The 18,514-nt window shown below is 44.2% G+C and overlaps 1 protein-coding gene and 2 non-coding genes across 19 annotated transcripts in view; 2 read left to right on the top strand and 1 right to left on the bottom strand.

Annotated features, from left to right (window-relative positions):
* Nucleotides 1–798: 798 nt before the first annotated feature.
* Nucleotides 799–18,514, top strand: part of SLC11A2 (solute carrier family 11 member 2) — a 46,644-nt gene continuing 28,928 nt past the window's right edge. For 2 of the 17 annotated variants that reach the window (XM_063785644.1, XM_063785642.1), the window contains exons 1-3: nt 983–1,563; nt 10,253–10,328; nt 16,502–16,573. In XM_063785644.1, coding sequence (XP_063641714.1) covers nt 16,540–16,573 — 34 coding nt within the window. In that variant the 5' untranslated portion in view covers nt 983–1,563; nt 10,253–10,328; nt 16,502–16,539. Of the gene's footprint in view, nt 943–982; nt 2,876–10,252; nt 10,329–16,501; nt 16,574–18,054; nt 18,156–18,514 lie in introns of those variants that run through there. The other 15 variants (XM_063785643.1, XM_009425388.5, XR_008538309.2 and 12 more) reach the window with 13 other exon arrangements.
* On the top strand, nt 13,042–13,149 carry LOC112205076 (U6 spliceosomal RNA). The gene has a single exon (XR_002938940.1). It is a non-coding gene; the product is annotated as a U6 spliceosomal RNA (small nuclear RNA).
* LOC112205121 (U7 small nuclear RNA) lies at nt 16,211–16,272 on the bottom strand. Its single transcript, XR_002938976.1, has one exon. It is a non-coding gene; the product is annotated as a U7 small nuclear RNA (small nuclear RNA).

An 18,514-nucleotide genomic window follows, 5' to 3' on the forward strand; every position in this document is an offset into this window, starting at 1 on the left:
TTCTCCCACCTCAGCCCCCGAGTAGCTGGGACCACAGGCGGGCGCCGTGATGCCTGGCTAATTTTTTTTTCTTTTTTTGAGACGGAGTTTTCGCTCTTGTTTCCAAGGCTGGAGTGCAATGGCGCGATCTCGGCTCACCGCACCTCCGCCTCCCGGGTTCAAGCGATTCTCCTGCCTCAGCCTCCCGAGTAGCTGGGATTACAGGCATGCGCCACCACGCCCGGCTAATTTTGTATTTTTAGTAGAGACGGGGTTTCTCCATGTTGGTCAGGCTGGTCTCAAACTCCCGATCTCAGGTGATCCGCCCGCCTGGGCCTTCCAAAGTGCTGGGAGTACAGGCGTGAGCCACCGCGCCCGGCCTTTGCTTGGCTAATTTTAAAATTTTTTGTAGAGACCGGGTCTCACTATGTTGCCCAGGCTGGTATCGAACTCCTGGACTCAAGTGATCCTCCCGCCTCGGTCTCTCAAAGTGCTGGGCATTGCAAGTGTGAGCCTCCGCGCCTGGCCTGGCTACCCTTTACAGGATAGAGCTATACCTCGTAGCTTGATTGTCAGTACCTAACGTGGCGACACGGCGAACTAGGGCAGGAATCTTATCTGTCCCCAGACTGCTAGCGGACTGGAGCGCCCCAGTCCAGGGGCTGTGTGGGTCTGGCCAACTCAAGCAGCAACTAGGCAGCATGCAGCTCCCGCCGGGTGCCCCAGGGGCCGCCGCATCCAGACTCCGCGTGGGCGGAGCCTCGGTCCCTGGTCGGCGGGCCACGCATCCCGGCCGCGGCAGGGACTCCAGCCAATAGGGATGTGCGGCTGCCGTCCTGTCGACCAATCGCGGGGAGGGGAGGGCGTTAGCCAGCTTGGCGCTGGCTCCCGGAATATGGATCCCTGGGCGCGGGGGCGGCGTGTCAGGTGGTTGCGGAGCTGGTAAGGTGAGGGGAAGGCAAGGTCAGGGGTCACGGCATTCCGCTCGCTGGCAGGGAGGGGCGCGGGGCGGCTCGAGGGCCTGTGTCGGGGGTCAGGCTCCGGGGCTAGGATGCGACACCGGCTCGCCGTGCGGGGCTGTGAGGGGAGGTGTGGCCAGGGAGGGCCTCAGGCCCAGAGTCCAGGACTGATGGAGTCGCGCCATTCAGAGAAAGACCCAAAGATGGGGGCAGGGAGGGAACGCCGGAGGTCGCGGGTTTCTCGCCCCTTCCCCGCCGCGGCCTAGGACACATGGCCCAGCTCCCAGCTGCACCGGATGGCGCGCCCGGCCCGTGTCGGGGTGCGCTGACCTGCTTCGACGCCTCGAAAGAGGCCGACGGGCACAGGGCAAGGTCTTTCGTGGCCTCTTCGTCGGCGCCGCAGGGGGCCGGGCTGCTCTCCGGGGCCTCCCGCCGCCCCGCTTCAACAAAAGACTCGTTATAGCCTAACCGACTTCAGGGAGCGCCTTCTGTGTGAATAGCCTGCATTCGCGGCTCAGTAGTTGTGCGTAGATTGGTTTTAAGGCTGTTTGTGTAGCTCTCAGGGACCCTCTGGATTCCAGGCTCCAATGAGCAGGGTTTTTCTACAGGGGGATATTGCACATATGTAAGTGGGCTGGATGGCTCTCCCAGCTGTTCGTTTCATGTGTCCCCACTTTTAAAGCTACCGCTTAAATGTGACATCTCTTGCAAAAGCAAAAATTATATGGAAGGAGAGTTTGCAAGGGGAGATAGGCTTCTAAAAACTTGCTGGCCTCAATTTTAGTGACTGTTGGTGAAAAATAGAGAAGCTATGTTTACATTGACTTCTGGAACCCGAAGCCCCACCAGTTCGCATGATTTCTTGGCTTTGTAAATCTTTGAGCATGTTGTTTGCCTCTTTCTTCTTTTGTTCCACGTACTTAAAATAGGGATTGATAATATCAGTCTTACAGGGTTGTTGGTATGAAATTAGTTAATAAACAACAAAGTACTTAGAACTCTTGATGTGGAGGAGTTTTTGTTGTTGTTACCTTCTTTCCCCTTAACACTTCTAAAGAATTCTAACCTTATTACTTATTCTTTGCTCAGAGTCTCATGACTTATCACCAGTGAACCCGCCGGCCTATACTTTCCATTGACATCATTAACTTTGATCTGAGGGTATAGTGTAGTTATATGTGACTAGAGGATTTCTGCTGCGTGTTTGTTTTATTAAATACGGTTGGAAACTATCATTATACTAGGTCATTTATTGTGATACCTGTGTTGGGTAAATGAAACCTGAAACCTTCGGCTGTTTATTTTTTCATTGGACAGTATTTCATTGACAGTCTTGCTTGGCCTACGCAGTTTATTTTGGAGCCAGTACTAAAAAGGCCATGATTGCAGCATACTTGGTTTCTCATGTTTCCGGAATGGCAGTGGGACTCGGGAGGGGAATTTCTGGGTAGCCTGGCAGCACTTCTTGTTAAGGAATGGGGAAGCTTCTTATGAATCTAATCTTACTCTAATGTTAGGAAATCAGCAGTGGTCCCTTGGATTACTCTACAAAGCTAGTAGGCAGCTTTGGTTCAGTTATGACTCAGTGAAGGTTAGAGAATTATATCTACAAAGTAGGATCTTTTTCTTTCTTTCTTTCGTTTTTTGATACGGAGTTTCGCTCTTGTTGCCCAGGCTGGAATGTAATAGCGCGATCTCGGCTCACTGCAACCTCTGCCTCCCGGGTTCAAGCGATTCTCCTGCCTCAGCCTCTTGATGCCCGGCGAATTTTTTTTGTATTTTTAGTAGTGACGGGGTTTCACCATGTTGGCCAGGCTGGTCTGGAACTCCTGACCTCAAGTGATCCACCTGTATCGGCCTTCCGAAGTGCTGGGGTGGTGTGAGCCACCGCACCCTGCCAGATCTTTCTTGTTTGACTTTCATTGCTAAGAATTTGGGTGAGTGTTGTTGAATCAAAGACATCTTTATTCTCTGCCTCCTCACCATGCACATACGTACAAATGTCTGCTGACAGATATCTGCCCTTCCTATGACCTTAAAAAGCCTTCTCCTATTCTCGTGGTGCTCTCTGGGATACTCCAGTGGAAGACTGCTTTGTCTTCTAATTCTTCCCTTCAAAGAAGCTGCTATTTATACACATAGCATTATTAGGAACTAGTCAGAAAATGAGAAACTTTAAGTTTATGAAAAAAAAACATTGCTTACTTCAGCTGCATGCTGGACAAATTTAGTTGAAGTGCAGATAGTATAAGTTTAGTTGTTTAGTTTTGGAATAAGAGAGTTCAAGACTTCCCCTCCCACCCCCACAAGACAAGGTCTGGCTCTGTAACCCAGGTTGGAGTGCAGTGGCATGATCACAGCTCACTGCAGGGTTGACCTCCCAGGCTCAAGTGATCCTCCTGCCACAGCCTCCCTAGTAGCTGGGAGTACAAGTGCATGCCACCACCCCTAATTTTTAAAATTTTTTTTGTGGAGATGGAGTCTTACTAGGTTGCCCAGGTTGTCTTGAGCCCCTGGGTGCCAGCCACCGTGCCCAACCAGTTTAATACTTCTTTAGGATTTAAAGTTGGAAGTTGGCCTGGTAAGAGTGAAGGACAATGTCTTTGTAATCTGTTTTTCCCTGAGAGGCATGGGAATGACACCTTTAAAGAACTGAGTGTATTTGAGGCAGAAAGGGAAGTCTGCTGCCCTAGTATTGTCATTATTATCATCTCTCTGAGGCTCTGTAGTTTGAGTAAAACATTCTGGGAAAAAAGGTAGGGGCATTTGAATGAGCGGAATATAATGAATTAGAAGATGCAGACCATGTCTCACTTACTGGCTGCCATTTATTCTTTATTTTTATATTTTTGAGACAGGGTCTCGCTCTCTTGCCCAGGCTGGAGTGCAGTGGTTCAGTCTTGGTTCACTGCAACCTCCACATTCCAGGCTTAAGCGATCCTCCCACTAGAGCCTCCTGAGTTGCTGGGACTACAGGCTTGCGCCACCATGCTCAGCTAATTTTTAATTTTTTTGTAGAGTTGAGTTCTCACTATATTGCCCAGGCTGGTCTTGAACTCCTAGGTTCAAGCAATCTTCCTGCCTTGGCCTCCCAAATTGCTGGGATTACAGGCATGAGCCACTGTGCCCAGCCTTGCCATTTATTCTTTTTATAATTTAACAAATATTTATGGAGCAATTTACATTAATTGGCCCCTTGAGACACAAAGAAGAGCCTTCAAGGCATCATCAGGAATATTCTAGATACAATAAAATGACATGTATATAATAAGGTATATTTTAATGAAATCATAATGGAATATAAAACAATTGGCCAGCAATGATCAAAACGGCCTAACTTCTCTTCCACTTTTAATTTCAGGTTAAAGTAATTTATATTTTTTGGCATAAGGAACAAATTAGGGTTTTTAGTCTTGTTTTGGTGCTTATTGCCGATAAGTCATTTTGTGTCAGGTTTGTGTTTGTTTTGGTCTCATCTCTACTAAGCTGATAGCTGTTAAAACTCCTAGGAAATGAAAGAAGAAAGCTACAAGTTAATTATTAAAACTTTACCAGGTTTCAAAGAGCAGAAAGAGGCTTGTTAAAGGCTGGAGAATCTTGTAGTATATATTGTCTTAATTTTTCTTTGCTTTTAGGAAAAGAAACTTGGAGGACAATATTTACTTAAAGTTGTTAAGGTCAATCTACATCATTTGGGAGCCAATATCCATCATTAGGAAAAATGGGTTGAATGTAATCTAATGAAAATTCTTCATATTTGCCAGAGAAAAGCTACTTAAGTGTGAGGGCAAAACATATTTTCTGAGGCAAGAAGTAGGTATAGTCTGGTTTAATAGGGGATTTTTTTTTTTTTTTTTTTTTTTTTTTGGAAAAAAGGAATTTTTTTTTTTTTTTACTGGAGACTGGGTTTCTTGCTATGTTGCCCAGGCTGGTCTCAAGCTTTTGGGCTCACGCAATCCTCCCGCCTCAGCCTCCCAAAGTGCTAAGGGATTACAGATGTGAGCCACCATGGCCAGTCTAATAGGGAATTTTCTTATTCCAATAGAAAGGGGTCTTTGAAATTGTTCACAGAGCTTGGCATTGTGTTCCATGATAGAGGTGTCAGATCAGGAGGCCAGGTTTGTCCCCCAAAAGGAAACACACTGCTGTAAACTTCTGGTTAGGAGGAAGTTTAGAGGAAGCTCACACTGAGAGTTGGGAAGAACAAAGACGAAGCTATAGTCACTGGAATTAAGACTTTAGTGACCCTGACTTGTGAGCATTCAGGGAGATTTGGAAGCTGGTTAAGCCTCAAGAGCGCTGATGGGAGAAGGTGAAGAGTTGTATTTAATGGGTACCAGCCCCTTCTAATTCTGATGTCTCTGGTTGATGTGTGATATTTTTGTTTAAAAGATAAGTACTCCTTGACAGCCTGGCCACATTTCTCCCAACTGTTATCGTTTTTGACACCCAGGCAGCTGGTTTCATTATCAGCTGTACTCTTCCTCCTTACATCTTCCTCCCCCTCCTCTTCTTGCTTCCTAACATTTTCTCCACTTTCTCTTTTTCTTTTTTCTTTATCTTAAGATGGTCTCAATGTCAGGTTTTTCATTCAACTACAAAACACTTAAAAGTCCAGCTCAGGTGAGAAACAGCAAACTTGGTGTTGAGTTGAAGTTGTGGTTGTCTTTTTTTTTTTTTTTTGAGACAGGGTCTCACTATGTCACCCAGGCTGGAGAGCAGTGGTGTGATCTCAGCTCACCGCAACCTCTGCCTCCCAGGCTCAAGCGATTCTCCTGCCTCAGCCTCCCAAGTAGCTGGGATTACAGGCGCGTGCCACTACTGCCTGGCTAATTATTGTATTTTTAGTAGAGATGGGGTTTCGCCATGTTGGCAAGGCTGGTCTTGAACTCCTGACCTCAAATGATCCACCTGCCTCAGCCTCCCAAAGTGCTGGCATTATGGGTGTGAGCCACCGCGCCTGGCCCGAAATTATGGTTTTGTAAGTTAAATAGGATGTCTCCAATTTTGAGATTATTACTAGGGCATGCAAAGTATGGTTTGGTATCTGTAGGGGATTGGTTCTAGGACCTCACTCACATGCATACCAAAATCCTGGGATGATGCTTAAGTCCCTATAAAATGGTGTAGTATTTGCATTTAACTTATGTACATCGTCCCATGTACTTAAAATCACCTCTAGATTAGTTATATCAATTATAATCCCCCTCTTTTTCTTCTAGACAGGGTCTCGCTTTGTCATCCAGCCTGGAGTGTAGTGGTGCAATCATGGTTCGCTGCAGCTTTGACTTCCTGGGCTCAAGGGATCCTCCCACCTTAGCCTCCTGAGTAGTTGGGACTACAGGCGTGTGGCCATCACACATGGCTAATTCTTAAATTTTTTGTAGAGACAATGTCTCACTATGTCGCCTAGGCTGGTCTCAAATTTCTGGGCTGCCTCAGCCTCCCAAAGTGCTGGGATTACAGGTGTGAGCAACTGCACTGGGTCTATAATACTTAATACAATGTAATTGCTATGTAAATAATTGTTCTGTATTGTTTAGGGAATAATACCAAGAAAAAAATGGTGTATATGTTCAGTACAGGCACAAGCAACCGTTTTTTCCCCCAAATCTTTTTGATCTGCAGTTGTTTGAAACCACAAATGTGGAACCCAGGGTTACAGAGGCCTGACTGTATCTCAGTGGCCATTATGCCAGAGAGAGAGAGAGAGACTGGTTCATGTTAAGCACATTGTATAATAGCAGCTCTGTTTGTACTTTATAAACTGACTGTGTTTGTGTGGCTTTTGGTTGAAGACATTCTAATATTACCCACTTGAGTAGAGGGGATTAGAGTTTTGAGGCCTTTTTCTAAAATGAATACTTACCACAGGGGCTTTTCACTGTTTACCATGAAGTACACATAATCAGTCTTCAACCTGACTTTTTTTTTTCTGTGTATCATTTTATATCAAATTCATTTTAATAAGAGGAAAACAGGATAAACTTACTCCAGTGTAAAAAATAATACCTCACTTGAGCCCAGGAGTTTGAGACCAGCCTGAGTAACATAGCAAGACCCCACCTTTACAAAAAAAAAAAAAAAGCCAGCTGTGGTGGTACGTGCCTGTAGTCTCAGCTACTTGGGAACTTGGGAGGCTGAGGTGGGAGGATCACTTGAGCCTGGGATTGTGCAACTGCACTCTAGCCTGGGAGGCTAGAAATATGTAAATAATTGTTCTGTAAGACCCTGTCTCAAAAAATAAAATAAAAAACAATACCAGACTTTATACCTTCAAGAACAATTTGGAAATTCACATGTCTATTCTAAGCTGTTTCTTTCCCCACACCTCGAATGGGAGCAGATTGAGTTTTAGAACTAATTGGGCTGGGCATGGTAGCTCATACCTGTAATCCCAGCACTTTGGAAGGCTGAGGTGGATGGATCCTTTGACCCCAGGAGTTCAAGACCAGCCTGGGCAACATGGTGAAACCATGTCTCTACAACAAATACAAAAATTGGCAGGGCATGGCACACGCCTCTAGTCCCAGCTACTTGGGAGGCTGAGGCGGGAGGATCACTTGAGCCCAGGAGGTTGAAGCTACAGTGAGCTGAGACCACGCCACTGCACTCCAGCCTGGGTGACAGAGCAAGACCCTATCTCAAAAAAAAAAACAACAAACAAGTTGGATGGATATTTTTGATAGACTCAGAAAATGCTGCTTCTTCATGACCTAGAATGGAAAAATAGAGGGAGAGTAATGATCTCTTATTTTAAAAAAGTGATTAATAACCTTCCTCATTAAAATACATAGGGTTCAGAAAATAATTAGCTCTGTTTGAGCTGCTAGAATATTTCAGAAAGTTTTGTTGACTGTCAGTCATCCAAATGTCAGGAGCCCACCTTCATGAAGAGCACCCGGTACAACAAGGTGTTGTGTTAATCATACAGTAATGGTTTAGTAGAACTGTCAAGTACTTTGGCCTTGAAGTAGACCATTAGGGAAAAGAGAATTTTAGAAGAATCTAGAAACCTTTTCATTGTCTTTAGGACAAATATAATTTTTTTTAAAAATGAGAATTCTTTGTTATTCTCTAATAAACACTTTGGGTGTCGCTAAGCCTTGATCTGTGCACCTAGCAGTTTCTCTTTTGTCACTAGCATGTCTCTGGCACTGAACAGTGCCTGAGGAAGAATGAACTGAACAGTGTCAAGAGGAAGAGGTGGCTTTGCCATGTAGCTTGAACACATTCTTGCTAGCATTTATTTCATCAGTTACTTCCATGAAGACACCTTTCTGGCTGCTTCTATGAAAGTTTTTTCCTATTTAATGTTGTCTTTGATTTTATTGAGATGAGGAAGGTGATGAAAAAAAAGGAGGAAAGAATTAAGGGACTGTATTTAAAAACATTCCTCTCTAAATCTACAATTAATTTTAGGGAGACCTTTTCAGCTGTAAGACTAGTGAAATGGTTTTGAGTACCTTTATTCTCTATAGGGGAATTTTATATGAAAACGAATTATTTCAAACCCAAACTATTTATTTATTTATTTATTTATTTATTTGTTTATGACAGCCAGGGTCTTGCTCTGTAGCCCAGGCTGGGGTGCCCTGATCACGGCTCACTGCAGCCACAACCTCCCAGGCTCAAGCAGTCTGCCCACCTCAGTCTCCCAAGTAGCACGCACTACCACACCCAGCTAATTTTTGTATATTTTTTGTAGGGATGGGGTTTTGCCCTGTTGCCCAGGCTGGCATTGAACTCTGCTCGCCTCGGCCTTCCAAAATGCTAGGATTACAGGCTTGAGCCACCGCTCTCGGCCCAAACTTTTGTTTTAATCGTAGATTAAAAAAAAAAAGTTGAAGTTGTATATATTAATACTCAGTATTTCAAACTTTCTTAGGGGCAGTTTTTTGTTTTGTGTTTTTTGTTTTTTTTTTGAGATGGCGTCTTGCTTGGTTGCCCAGGCTGGAGTGCAGTGGCATGATCTCGGCTCACTGCAACCTCCACTTCCCAGGTTCAAGTGTTTCTCCTGCCTCAGCCTCCCAATAGCTGGGATTACAGGCACCCACAACCACGCCCGGCTAATTTTTGTATTTTTAGTAGAGACAGGGTTTCGTCATGTTGGCCAGGCTGGTCTCGACCTCCTGACCTCAAGTGATCCACCCACCTTGGCTTCCCAAAGTGCTGGGATTACAGGTGTGAACCACCCCACCCAGCCAGGGGCAGTTTTTAAAACAGGTTTGGGCTATCCAAATTGTTCTTCCAGAGTTCTTATAAATGCTAAGAGAATATACAGAATTACTGTTAATTAGATGTTAGAATTTATTATAGCTAGTATGTGTTTTGGGGGGTAACTTAATTTTCATATAATTTCAAACTTGCAGAAAAGTTGTAAGAGTAGTACCAGGGAATGGACAATTTCAAGAAAATGACAGTGGTAAGCAGTGGGTGCCTTGAGGGAACACGGAGAAGCCACTTAAGCCAAATTGGGGAGTCAGGAATGCTTTCCTGAGAGGGGATTTTTAATATTTTGCATTTAGGTGGCACTAAGACACACTAGTAGTAAGTTAGGCTGAAGGCAATAAATACCTGCCAATTAGACAGCTGTAGACTTCTGATTATCTATTGCAGAAGCTTTATCAGAGAGTTCAACTGAACATCCCTAAAATGTTTGTTGAGAAGCTGAGTGAATCTATATGACCTTGACATTTTTTATAAGGCAAATAATACATGTATCTGGTAAAACTTCTTTTTATGTGCAAAAGGTATACAGTGTATATTCAGTGAGAGGTTTTCCCTTCACATGACCTCATTTGGGCTCTCCTACTCCTTCCTTCTCTCAGGGATGGCCTTTATTACCAGTTTTTGGTGTGTCCTTTGGAGATTGTATGTGTACGTGTGTGTTTTCTCTTTTTTCTTTTTGCTACATACATGATAGCATGCTGCTCAACAAATTGGTTTTTTGACTTGACAACATGTAATATTTTAGAGATTGTTTCCTATCTATACATGATAGATCATCTTATTTATAGTGGTTGCATGGTATTCTGTCCAATGAATGTGCACAGTTTATTCAACCAGTCCTCTACTAATATCAAGGTTGTTTACAGCCTTTTCATACTACAAACAATGCTGTGGGAAATATCCTTGTACATATTTCCTTGATGAGTACTTTTTGCTTTTTTTTTTTTAAAGAATACATTTTTAGGAGTAAAATTGCTAGATCAAAGAATATGTAGACTTTTGAAATTTTAGACAGAAAATAAAATTTTGTTAGCATTTTTATCTTGTAAAACAGTCTTATAACATTTTTTTTTTTGAGACAGGGTCTTGCTTTGTCACCCAGGCTGGAATGCAGGGGCCTGATCAACACTCACTGCAGCCTTGACCTCCCAGACTCAGGTGATCCTCCCACCTTAGCCTCCCGGGACTACAGACGCCCACCACCACACCCAACTAATTTTTTTTTTTTTTTTTTTTTTTTGAGACAGAGTTTTGCTCTTGTCACCCAGGCTGGAGTGCAGTGGCGCGATCTCGGCTTACTGCAACCTCCGCCTCCCAGGTTCAAGCGATTCTCCTGCCTCAGCCTCCCCAGTAGCTGGGATTACAGGTGTTCACCACCACACCCGGCTAACTTTTTTTTTTTTTTTTTTTTGAGATGGAGTCTCCCCCTGCCACCCAGGCTGGAGTGCAATGGTGCGATCTCAACCCACTGCAACCTCTGCCTCTCAGGTTCCAGTGAATCTCCTGCCTCAGCCTCCTGAGTAGCTGGGATTACAGGCATGCGCCACTACACTGGCTAATTTTTTGTATCTTTAGTAGAGATGGGGTCTCACCATGTTGGCCAGGCTGGTCTCAAGCTCTCGACCTCACGATCTGCCCGCCTCAGCCTCCCAAAGTGCTGGGATTACAGGCGTGAGCCACTGCACCTAGCTTTAATTTTTGTATTATTAGTAGAGATGGGGTTTCACCATATTGGCCAGGCTGGTCTCGAACTCCTGACCTCAGGTGATCTACCTGCCTCAGCCTCCGAAAGTGCTGGGATTACAGGTGTGAGCCACCGTGTCCGGCCTCCACCTAGCTAATTTTTGTATATTTTATAGAGATGGGGTTTCTCTATGTTGCCCAGGCTGGTCTTGAACTCCTGGGCTTAGGCAATCTGCCTGCCTTGGCCTCCTGAAGTGTTAGGATTACAGGCATGAGCCACTACAGCCAGCCAGTCTTACAACTTTTGTTAGAGAATGGGATAAAATAGGCTGGGCATGGTGGCTCATTCCTGTAATCCCAGCACTTTGGGAGGCTGAGGCGGGCGGATCACAAGGTCAGGAGATTGAGACCATCCTGGCCAACACGGTGAAACCCCGTCTTTACTAAAAATACAAAAATTAGCTGGGCATGGTGGCATGCACCTGTAATCCCAGCTACTAGGGAGGCTGAGGCAGGAGAATGGGATAAAATAGTCATATTACATTTAACCATGAGTGCCATTTTTTTTTCTGTTAATTGCTGTTCGATAGGAAGAAACTTAATGGGTTTAAGAGAAGGTGACACTTTATGGTTAGGGGTAAGCTGGAATATCAAAGCAGTGTTAATCGTAATTGTGATGGTTACTTATCAAAGTATTGCTGGGTTGATTCTAGTTGTTTGTGTCCTAACTCTGGATCTTTTCCTTAATGTGACGAAGTAACTGAAACAACCTGGTGCTACAGCCCTGGAGAGCAAAACTGTCTTAATATTAACTTACTGCTTCCATATGGGTCATAAATTTTCATGGAGACTTGAATGCTATGCATAACTGGCCTGGCCCTTTCTATTCCTCCCTAGTTTTTTTTTTTTTTTTTTAACTATTTAATTATTTATTTTTTATGAGATGGAGTCTTGCTCTGTTGCCCAGGCTGGAGTGCAGTGGCGCAATCTCAGCTCACTGCAACCTCCACCTCCCAGGTTTAAGCGATTCTCCCGCCTGAGCCTCCTGAGTAGCTGGGATTACAGGCATGCACCATGATGCCTGGCTAATTTTGTATTTTTAGTAGAGGCGGGGTTTCTCCATGTTGGTCAGGCTTGTCTTGAACTCCCGACCTCAGGTGATCCGCCTGCCTCAGCCTCCCAAAGTGCTGGGATTACAGGTGTGAGCCACTGCGCCCAGCCCCTCCCTAGTTTTATTAATTTTTTTTTTTTTAATGAGACGGAGTCTTGCTCTGTTGCCCAGGCTGGAGTGCAGTGGTGCAATATTGGCTCACCGCAACCTCCACCTCCCGGGTTCAAGCGATTCTCCCGCTTTAGCTTTCCGAGTAGCTGGGATTACAGGCATGCGTCACCACGCTGGCTAACTTTTGTATTTTTAGTAGAGACGGGGTTTTACCATGTTGGCCAGGCTGGTCTCGAACTCCTGACCTCAGGTGATCTGCCTGCCTCAGCCTCCCGAAGTGATGAGATTACAGGCGTGAGCCACCACGCCTGACCTCTTTTATTTTATTTTATTTTATTTTATTTTATTTTATTTTGAGACGGAGTTTTACTCTGTCACCCAGGCTGGAGTTCAGTGGCACGATCTCGGCTCACTGCAACCTCCACCTCCTGGGTTCAAACGATTCTCCTGCTTCTGCCACCCTAGTAGTTGGAATTACAGGCACCTACCACCACGCCTGGCTAATGTTTGTATTTTTAGTAGAGACGGCGTTTCACCCATGTTGGCCAGGCTGGTCTTGAATTTCTGACCTCAGGTGATCCGCCCACTTCACCCTCCCAAAGTGATGGGATTAGAGACGTGAGCCACCGCGTCTGGCCCCAAGTTTTATTCTGTAGGCACTGTAATGAAACATGTAGTTTGTTGACTAAAAGCTTTGTTGAAAAGGCTGGAGACTGGAATCTAGAATTTGTTTTCTTTCTTGAAATAATTCATTCTTGAGATTTCAGATAGAAGACGAAACTTTTTGTATTTGAACGGCTCTGTATGTACTTGGTATAGGAATGAACTTAGAATATCACTAATAATTATTTAAAATTTTATCATGAAATATTTCTGTCTAAAAATATTTGCAGACTACAGTCCTGGGAAGATCACACTATTACCTTAATTGTTTGCTTTTAAAATATAACTTAAAAGCCTATTTTGGTGCTTGCTTCGGCAGCACGTATACTAAATTGGAACAATCAAGAGAAGATTAGCATGGCCTCTCTGCACAAGGATGACACGCAAATATGTGAAGTGTTCCATATTAAAAGAAAAATTTTTGTCCAGGGGCAGTGGCTCATGCCTGTAATCCCAGCACTTTGGGAGGCCGTGGTAGGTGGATCACCTGAGGTCAGGAGTTTGAGACCAGCCTGGCCAACATGGCAAAACCCCATCTCTACTAAAAATAGAAAAATTAGCTGGGTGTGGTGGCACGTGCCTGTAATCCCAGCTACTTGGGAGGCTGAGGTAGGAGAATCTCTTGAACCCGGGAGGCGGAGGTTGCAGTGAGCCAAGATCGCACCACTACACTCCAGCCTGAGTGACAGAGTGAGACTCCATCTCAAAAAAAAATAAAAACTTTTAAGGCCTGTTTTGCCTATTCTGGATAAAAATCTTCCTCAGATGTAAACGAGACATTTCTGTGTCTTCTTTTTCTTCTTTTTTAGACAAGGCCTCGCTGTGTCACCCAGGCTGGAGTGCAGTGGTGCGATCATGGCTCACCGCAGCCTTGACCCCAGGGCTCAAGCAGTTCTCCTAGTTCAGTTTCCCAAGTAGCTGGCACCACAGACATGCACTACCATGCCCAGGTGATTTTCCAGTGCCTTAAACAGTGCCCAGCTGATTTTCCAGTGCCTTAATGATATTAATCATCATTACAAAAGTGATTTACAGCCTGGCCAACATGATGAAACCCTGTCTGTACTGAAAAAAAAAATACAAAAATTAGCCGGGCTCGGTGGTGGGCGCCTGTAATCCTAGCTACTTCGGAGGCTGAGGCAGGAGAATCACTTGAACCTAGGAAGCAGAGGTTGTAGCGAGCTGAGATCATGCCATTGCACTCCAGCCTAGGTGACAAGAGTGAAACTCTGTCTCAAAAAAAAAAAAAGCAATTTAATTCATTCAGCTCATTTTGATCAGGGCCACAATTGGAAACATGAGTTACTATACTTGTAGTAATATTCTCAGAACTGATTGACGCATAAGGAAGGACTGTTTGCCTCATATCAAATAGCCCAAGACTAATTGATGTACTTGAGTTTTTTGATTCCTCAGTGTGCCAAGTTCCTCTTTTCCTGGAAGAGCTATGCATAGTTCCAGATCTGATTTGTGGTTTCCAATTTATTGTGGGTTAAGACAATCTGATAACATTAGTTTGTTAAAATTATATGTAAAACAAAAGTAAAAAGGCTTTGCCGGGAATGACGGGGCTGTGCTGTGATTGGAATCCAAGTGAGTACTGCTACTCTGAGTGGTCAAATATTTAAATCCCATTTAGGTGAGGTGCTATTGTCATTGACTGAAAGAGGGGTTGAATTTAGTCAGTATCATTGGGGCTGTTGGCTGATGTTTAGTCATCTGGTGGCTTAAAACCTGACAGGAGAGACATGGCTAGTTGTCCATTGTAATATAATACTTGGCATTGGTGACTCTAGAGAGGAAGGATTATGTTTTCCAAATTAGCAGGTGGTGGTATATATGCCCCAGAAGACAGATGAAACCTAAAAAGAAAAGAAAATCTCCTTTCTGGTCTGAATTCTGTAATTCTATAAGTACAGAATATGTTGGTAGATAGAAAGATTACCCAAAACCTGAAACAGCAAGTAGAAGATTGTTCATGTAGGAACAACATATAAGGGACAAGGGTGGAAAAAAGACTAGATTTAAGCAGTAAAAGATCATTAAGCGAGGCTTCATCACTTCTTCAGTAGGACAGTTATTATTGGGATTCAAAGAGGGGCTTATCAATGAATACTATGTTGTCCTTCCCCTTCTAAATTTGAAATCAACTGAGAAGTAGATAAGAAGATTGAAACTTTTTTTTAATAGCCTCATTGGTGAGGCTCAATGGAGAATATGCCATAGATCTGTTCCCAAGTGAGCTTGCTAAAATCCTCCCTCCCAGTTAAACTTAACAGGATGATGGACATCTGGAACTTCCACCCCACCCCTGACTCCACCCACCCCACTGCGGGTTGCTTAGTACAGGACCTGTAGACAAAGGCTGGCATCCCACACGCTATGCTTAATCCTGCTGGTGCTTCAGCTTTCTTGGAGAGCTTGGGAGGGGCTGGGCCACGGGTGACTAGTTTCTTCTAGTTGTCAGAGGGTTGAGGAATGAGGTCTAGAACATTATGGCTGTAGACTTTACTTTCTTAGGAAGATTTGAGGCTGCCAAATAGTGGCCCTCCACTACCAGTATGCTTGTATGGTGCTTTTTCCCACCCTTTCTAGAAGATTGAACCATGAGCTTAAATTACATATTTTAGACCAAAGAGAATTACAGATTTCTGTCCTTAAAAACTCATAAAATAGGCTGGGTGTGGTGGCTCATGCCTGTAATACCAGCACTTTGGGAAGTGGGGTGGGCAGATCATGAGGTCAGGACTTTGAGACCAGCGTGGCCAACATGGTGAAACCGTGTCTCTACTAAAAATACAAAAATTAGCCAGGCGTGGTGGCACACGCCTGTAATCTCAGCTATTCTGGAGGCTGAGGCAGGGGAATCGCTTGAACCCGGGAGGCGGAGGTTGCAGCGAGCTGAGATCATGCCACTGCACTCCAGCCTGGACAACAGAGTGAGACTCCGTCTCAAAAAAAAAAAAAACAAACAAAAAAAACAACTCATAAAATAGGGGGAAATGTGTCTGGCTTTAGACACTTGGGATAATTTGGAGGCAAAGGCAGAGAATGGATACTTGCCTAGCAGCCTCTGTGTAGATGCTTATTAAAAAAGTATTTGCCTGGCCAGGTGCGTTGGCTCATGCCTATAATCCCAGCACTATGGGAGGCTGAGGCGGGCGGATCACGAGGTCAGCAGATCGAGACCATCCTGGCTAACACGGCGAAACCCTGTCTCTACTAAAAATACAAAAAATTAGCTGGGCGTGGTGGCGGGCACCTGTAATCCCAGCTACTTGGGAGGCTGAGGCAGGAGAATCACTTGAACCCAGGAGGCAGAGGTTGCAGTGAGCTGAGATGGCACCACTGCACTCCAGCCTGGGCGACAGAGCAAGACTCCGACTCAAAGACTCAAAAAAAAAAAAATGGTATTTGCTGTCTCACTAAAATACCTCCTGTTCAATTTGTCCACCACCCCCTGCCATCTGTGAAGGGTTTCACAGCGAAAACCAGAAAGCCTGCTAGACACATTCTAAAAGAGCTGTAACACTTCAATTTGGTTTTGAAGTCTTGCCAGCAAAATCTTGACTAAGACTTTTCTTTTTTTGTTAAATATCTGTCAGTCATATTCTGAAAACTGTAATTATTTTCAAGGTTACCTAATTCAGTAGAATTACTCTTTTCATAGTAAGGATTCAGTCATACAGAGTAACAAACTGCTGGTTCTGAACTTGTTAGTTTGTTCTTCCTAATTCTTCTCCCTCACTTTTCTCCTTTCCAGAATCATATTCTAAGAACTCAGCCACTCAGGTATCCACCATGGTGCTGGGTCCTGAACAGAAGATGTCAGATGGTAATTTACCGCTTTGCGTTATTGTCTAATTTTATTTGTAATTAGGTTTATGTTGGTAACAGAAATTTATCATATTTTTCCTCTTGTCATCATCTATCATCATCTATTGTAACAACTCCATTCAAAAGTCACCATCTGGTGACTTAGGCTGTAAATGAAAATGGATTTTTTTTTTTTTTTTGAGGTGGAGTCTCACTCTGTCACCCAGGTTGGAGTGCAGTGGCACAATCTCGGCTCACTGCAACCTCCGCCTCATGGGTTCAAGTGATGCTCCTGCTTCAGCCTCCCGAGTAGCTGTGACTAAAGGCACACGCCACAATGCCCGGCTAATTTTTATATTTTTAATAGAGACAGGGTTTCGCCATGTTGGCCAGGCTGTTCGCAAATGCCTGACCTCAAGTGATCCGCCCGTCTCAGCCTCCCAAAATGCTGGGATTACAAGCATGAGCTACCGCGCCCATCCTGAAAACAGAATGTTTTTTTTTGTTTGTTTGTTTGGTTTTTTTTTTTGAGGCGGAGTTTTGCTCTAGTTGCCCAGGCTAGTTAGTGTTCAGTGGCACTGTCTTGGCTCACTGCAACCTCCGCCTCCCCGGTTCAAGGGATTCTCCTGCCTCAGCATCACGAGCACCTGGGATTACAGGCACCTGCCGCCACGCCCGGCTAATGTTTTTGTATTTTTAGTAGAGATGGGGTTTTGCTATGTTGGTCAGGCTGGTCTTGAACTCCTGACCTCAGGTGGTCCACCCGTCTCAGCCTCCCAAAATGCTGGGATTACAGGCGTGAGCCACTGTGCCTGGCCCTGAAAACAGATTTTTAACCAGAGACCTGCTTCATATCTTTTTTACAATTCTGAGTTGAGCCAAGATTAGCTGAAATTTGGTTTCTGGCAGTAATGCTTGCAAGGGCAATGTTATTCCCAGACCCAGGATAAAAACCTCTGGAGTGTTTTGGCTACTCATGATGCTTCCTGGTGTTTCAGATGTGTGTGGAGCAGTAAAATACAGGGCGAGTACCTTACGCTCTGTATTTGATTGGAGCTTCTTGAGTGCTTTGACTATTCCTTCCTAAATCTGAGCTTCTTTGGAATTTCTGTTCCTTTTCTATAAATTTCTTCATTAATTCAAAGCTGCTTAATTAAGATGATATGAGTCAGCTCCCTATGGAAAGAAAGCTCTTATTTGTTTAAATTAGAGGTTGTAAGGATTTATTGCAAACACAGAGATTAGAGCTTTGTGATTCAAAATAGCCATTTGATGGCTGAAGCAAACTAGGCTCTGTGTATTTCTGGCATGGTATCCCTTTTCTCCCAGACCTTCTGCTTCCCAGTATTTAAGATTGACTGCAAAATGCAGAACTCAGGGAAACGCTGATATCAGTCTGAGATGAGCCCTGCCATCACGAGGGTGCCAGTACCCCGTGACCAGCGGCACTTTACTGCAAGCCTTAGTCAGAGTACAAAGGGTTCCTGCTTGGTGGTTTTGCTGCAGCTTCAGAGTTTAGCCTGAACTGTGGCAGGATTTTGTAACTTGCACATTTTTTGAGAAGTCTGATGGAGGTATAATGTCCACGGTCGATTCTTTGAGTAAGTCCTACCAAATATAGGAGGTGGGGAGGACATTTCGCTAGACAGGCCTAGTTCTTTTCTTTTAAAAGCTAGGATTTTAGGTTACCAGGAGCTGGTCTGGGAATGTGATATTTTGAGCCCATATGTCAGTGTTTTTAGAGGAAAATGAAATGGCTCTAAAAATTCCCAAGTAGGAGTAGAAGTGTGGAAGTAGGAAAACCATTGTGAGTTAAAACTGATCTAGAGAATTGAGTGACTGGGGGAGGGGGAGGGAGATAACTTTTTTAGTGTAGGCTAAATTTTTTACTTCCTGAATTTTTAACCATGTGAATGTATTACTTATTCTAAAATGTACATTAAAAATAAACTATTCAAAA

The sequence above is a fragment of the Pan troglodytes genome, chromosome 10 (assembly GCF_028858775.2).
Source record: "Pan troglodytes isolate AG18354 chromosome 10, NHGRI_mPanTro3-v2.0_pri, whole genome shotgun sequence".
Lineage (NCBI taxonomy): Eukaryota > Metazoa > Chordata > Mammalia > Primates > Hominidae > Pan > Pan troglodytes.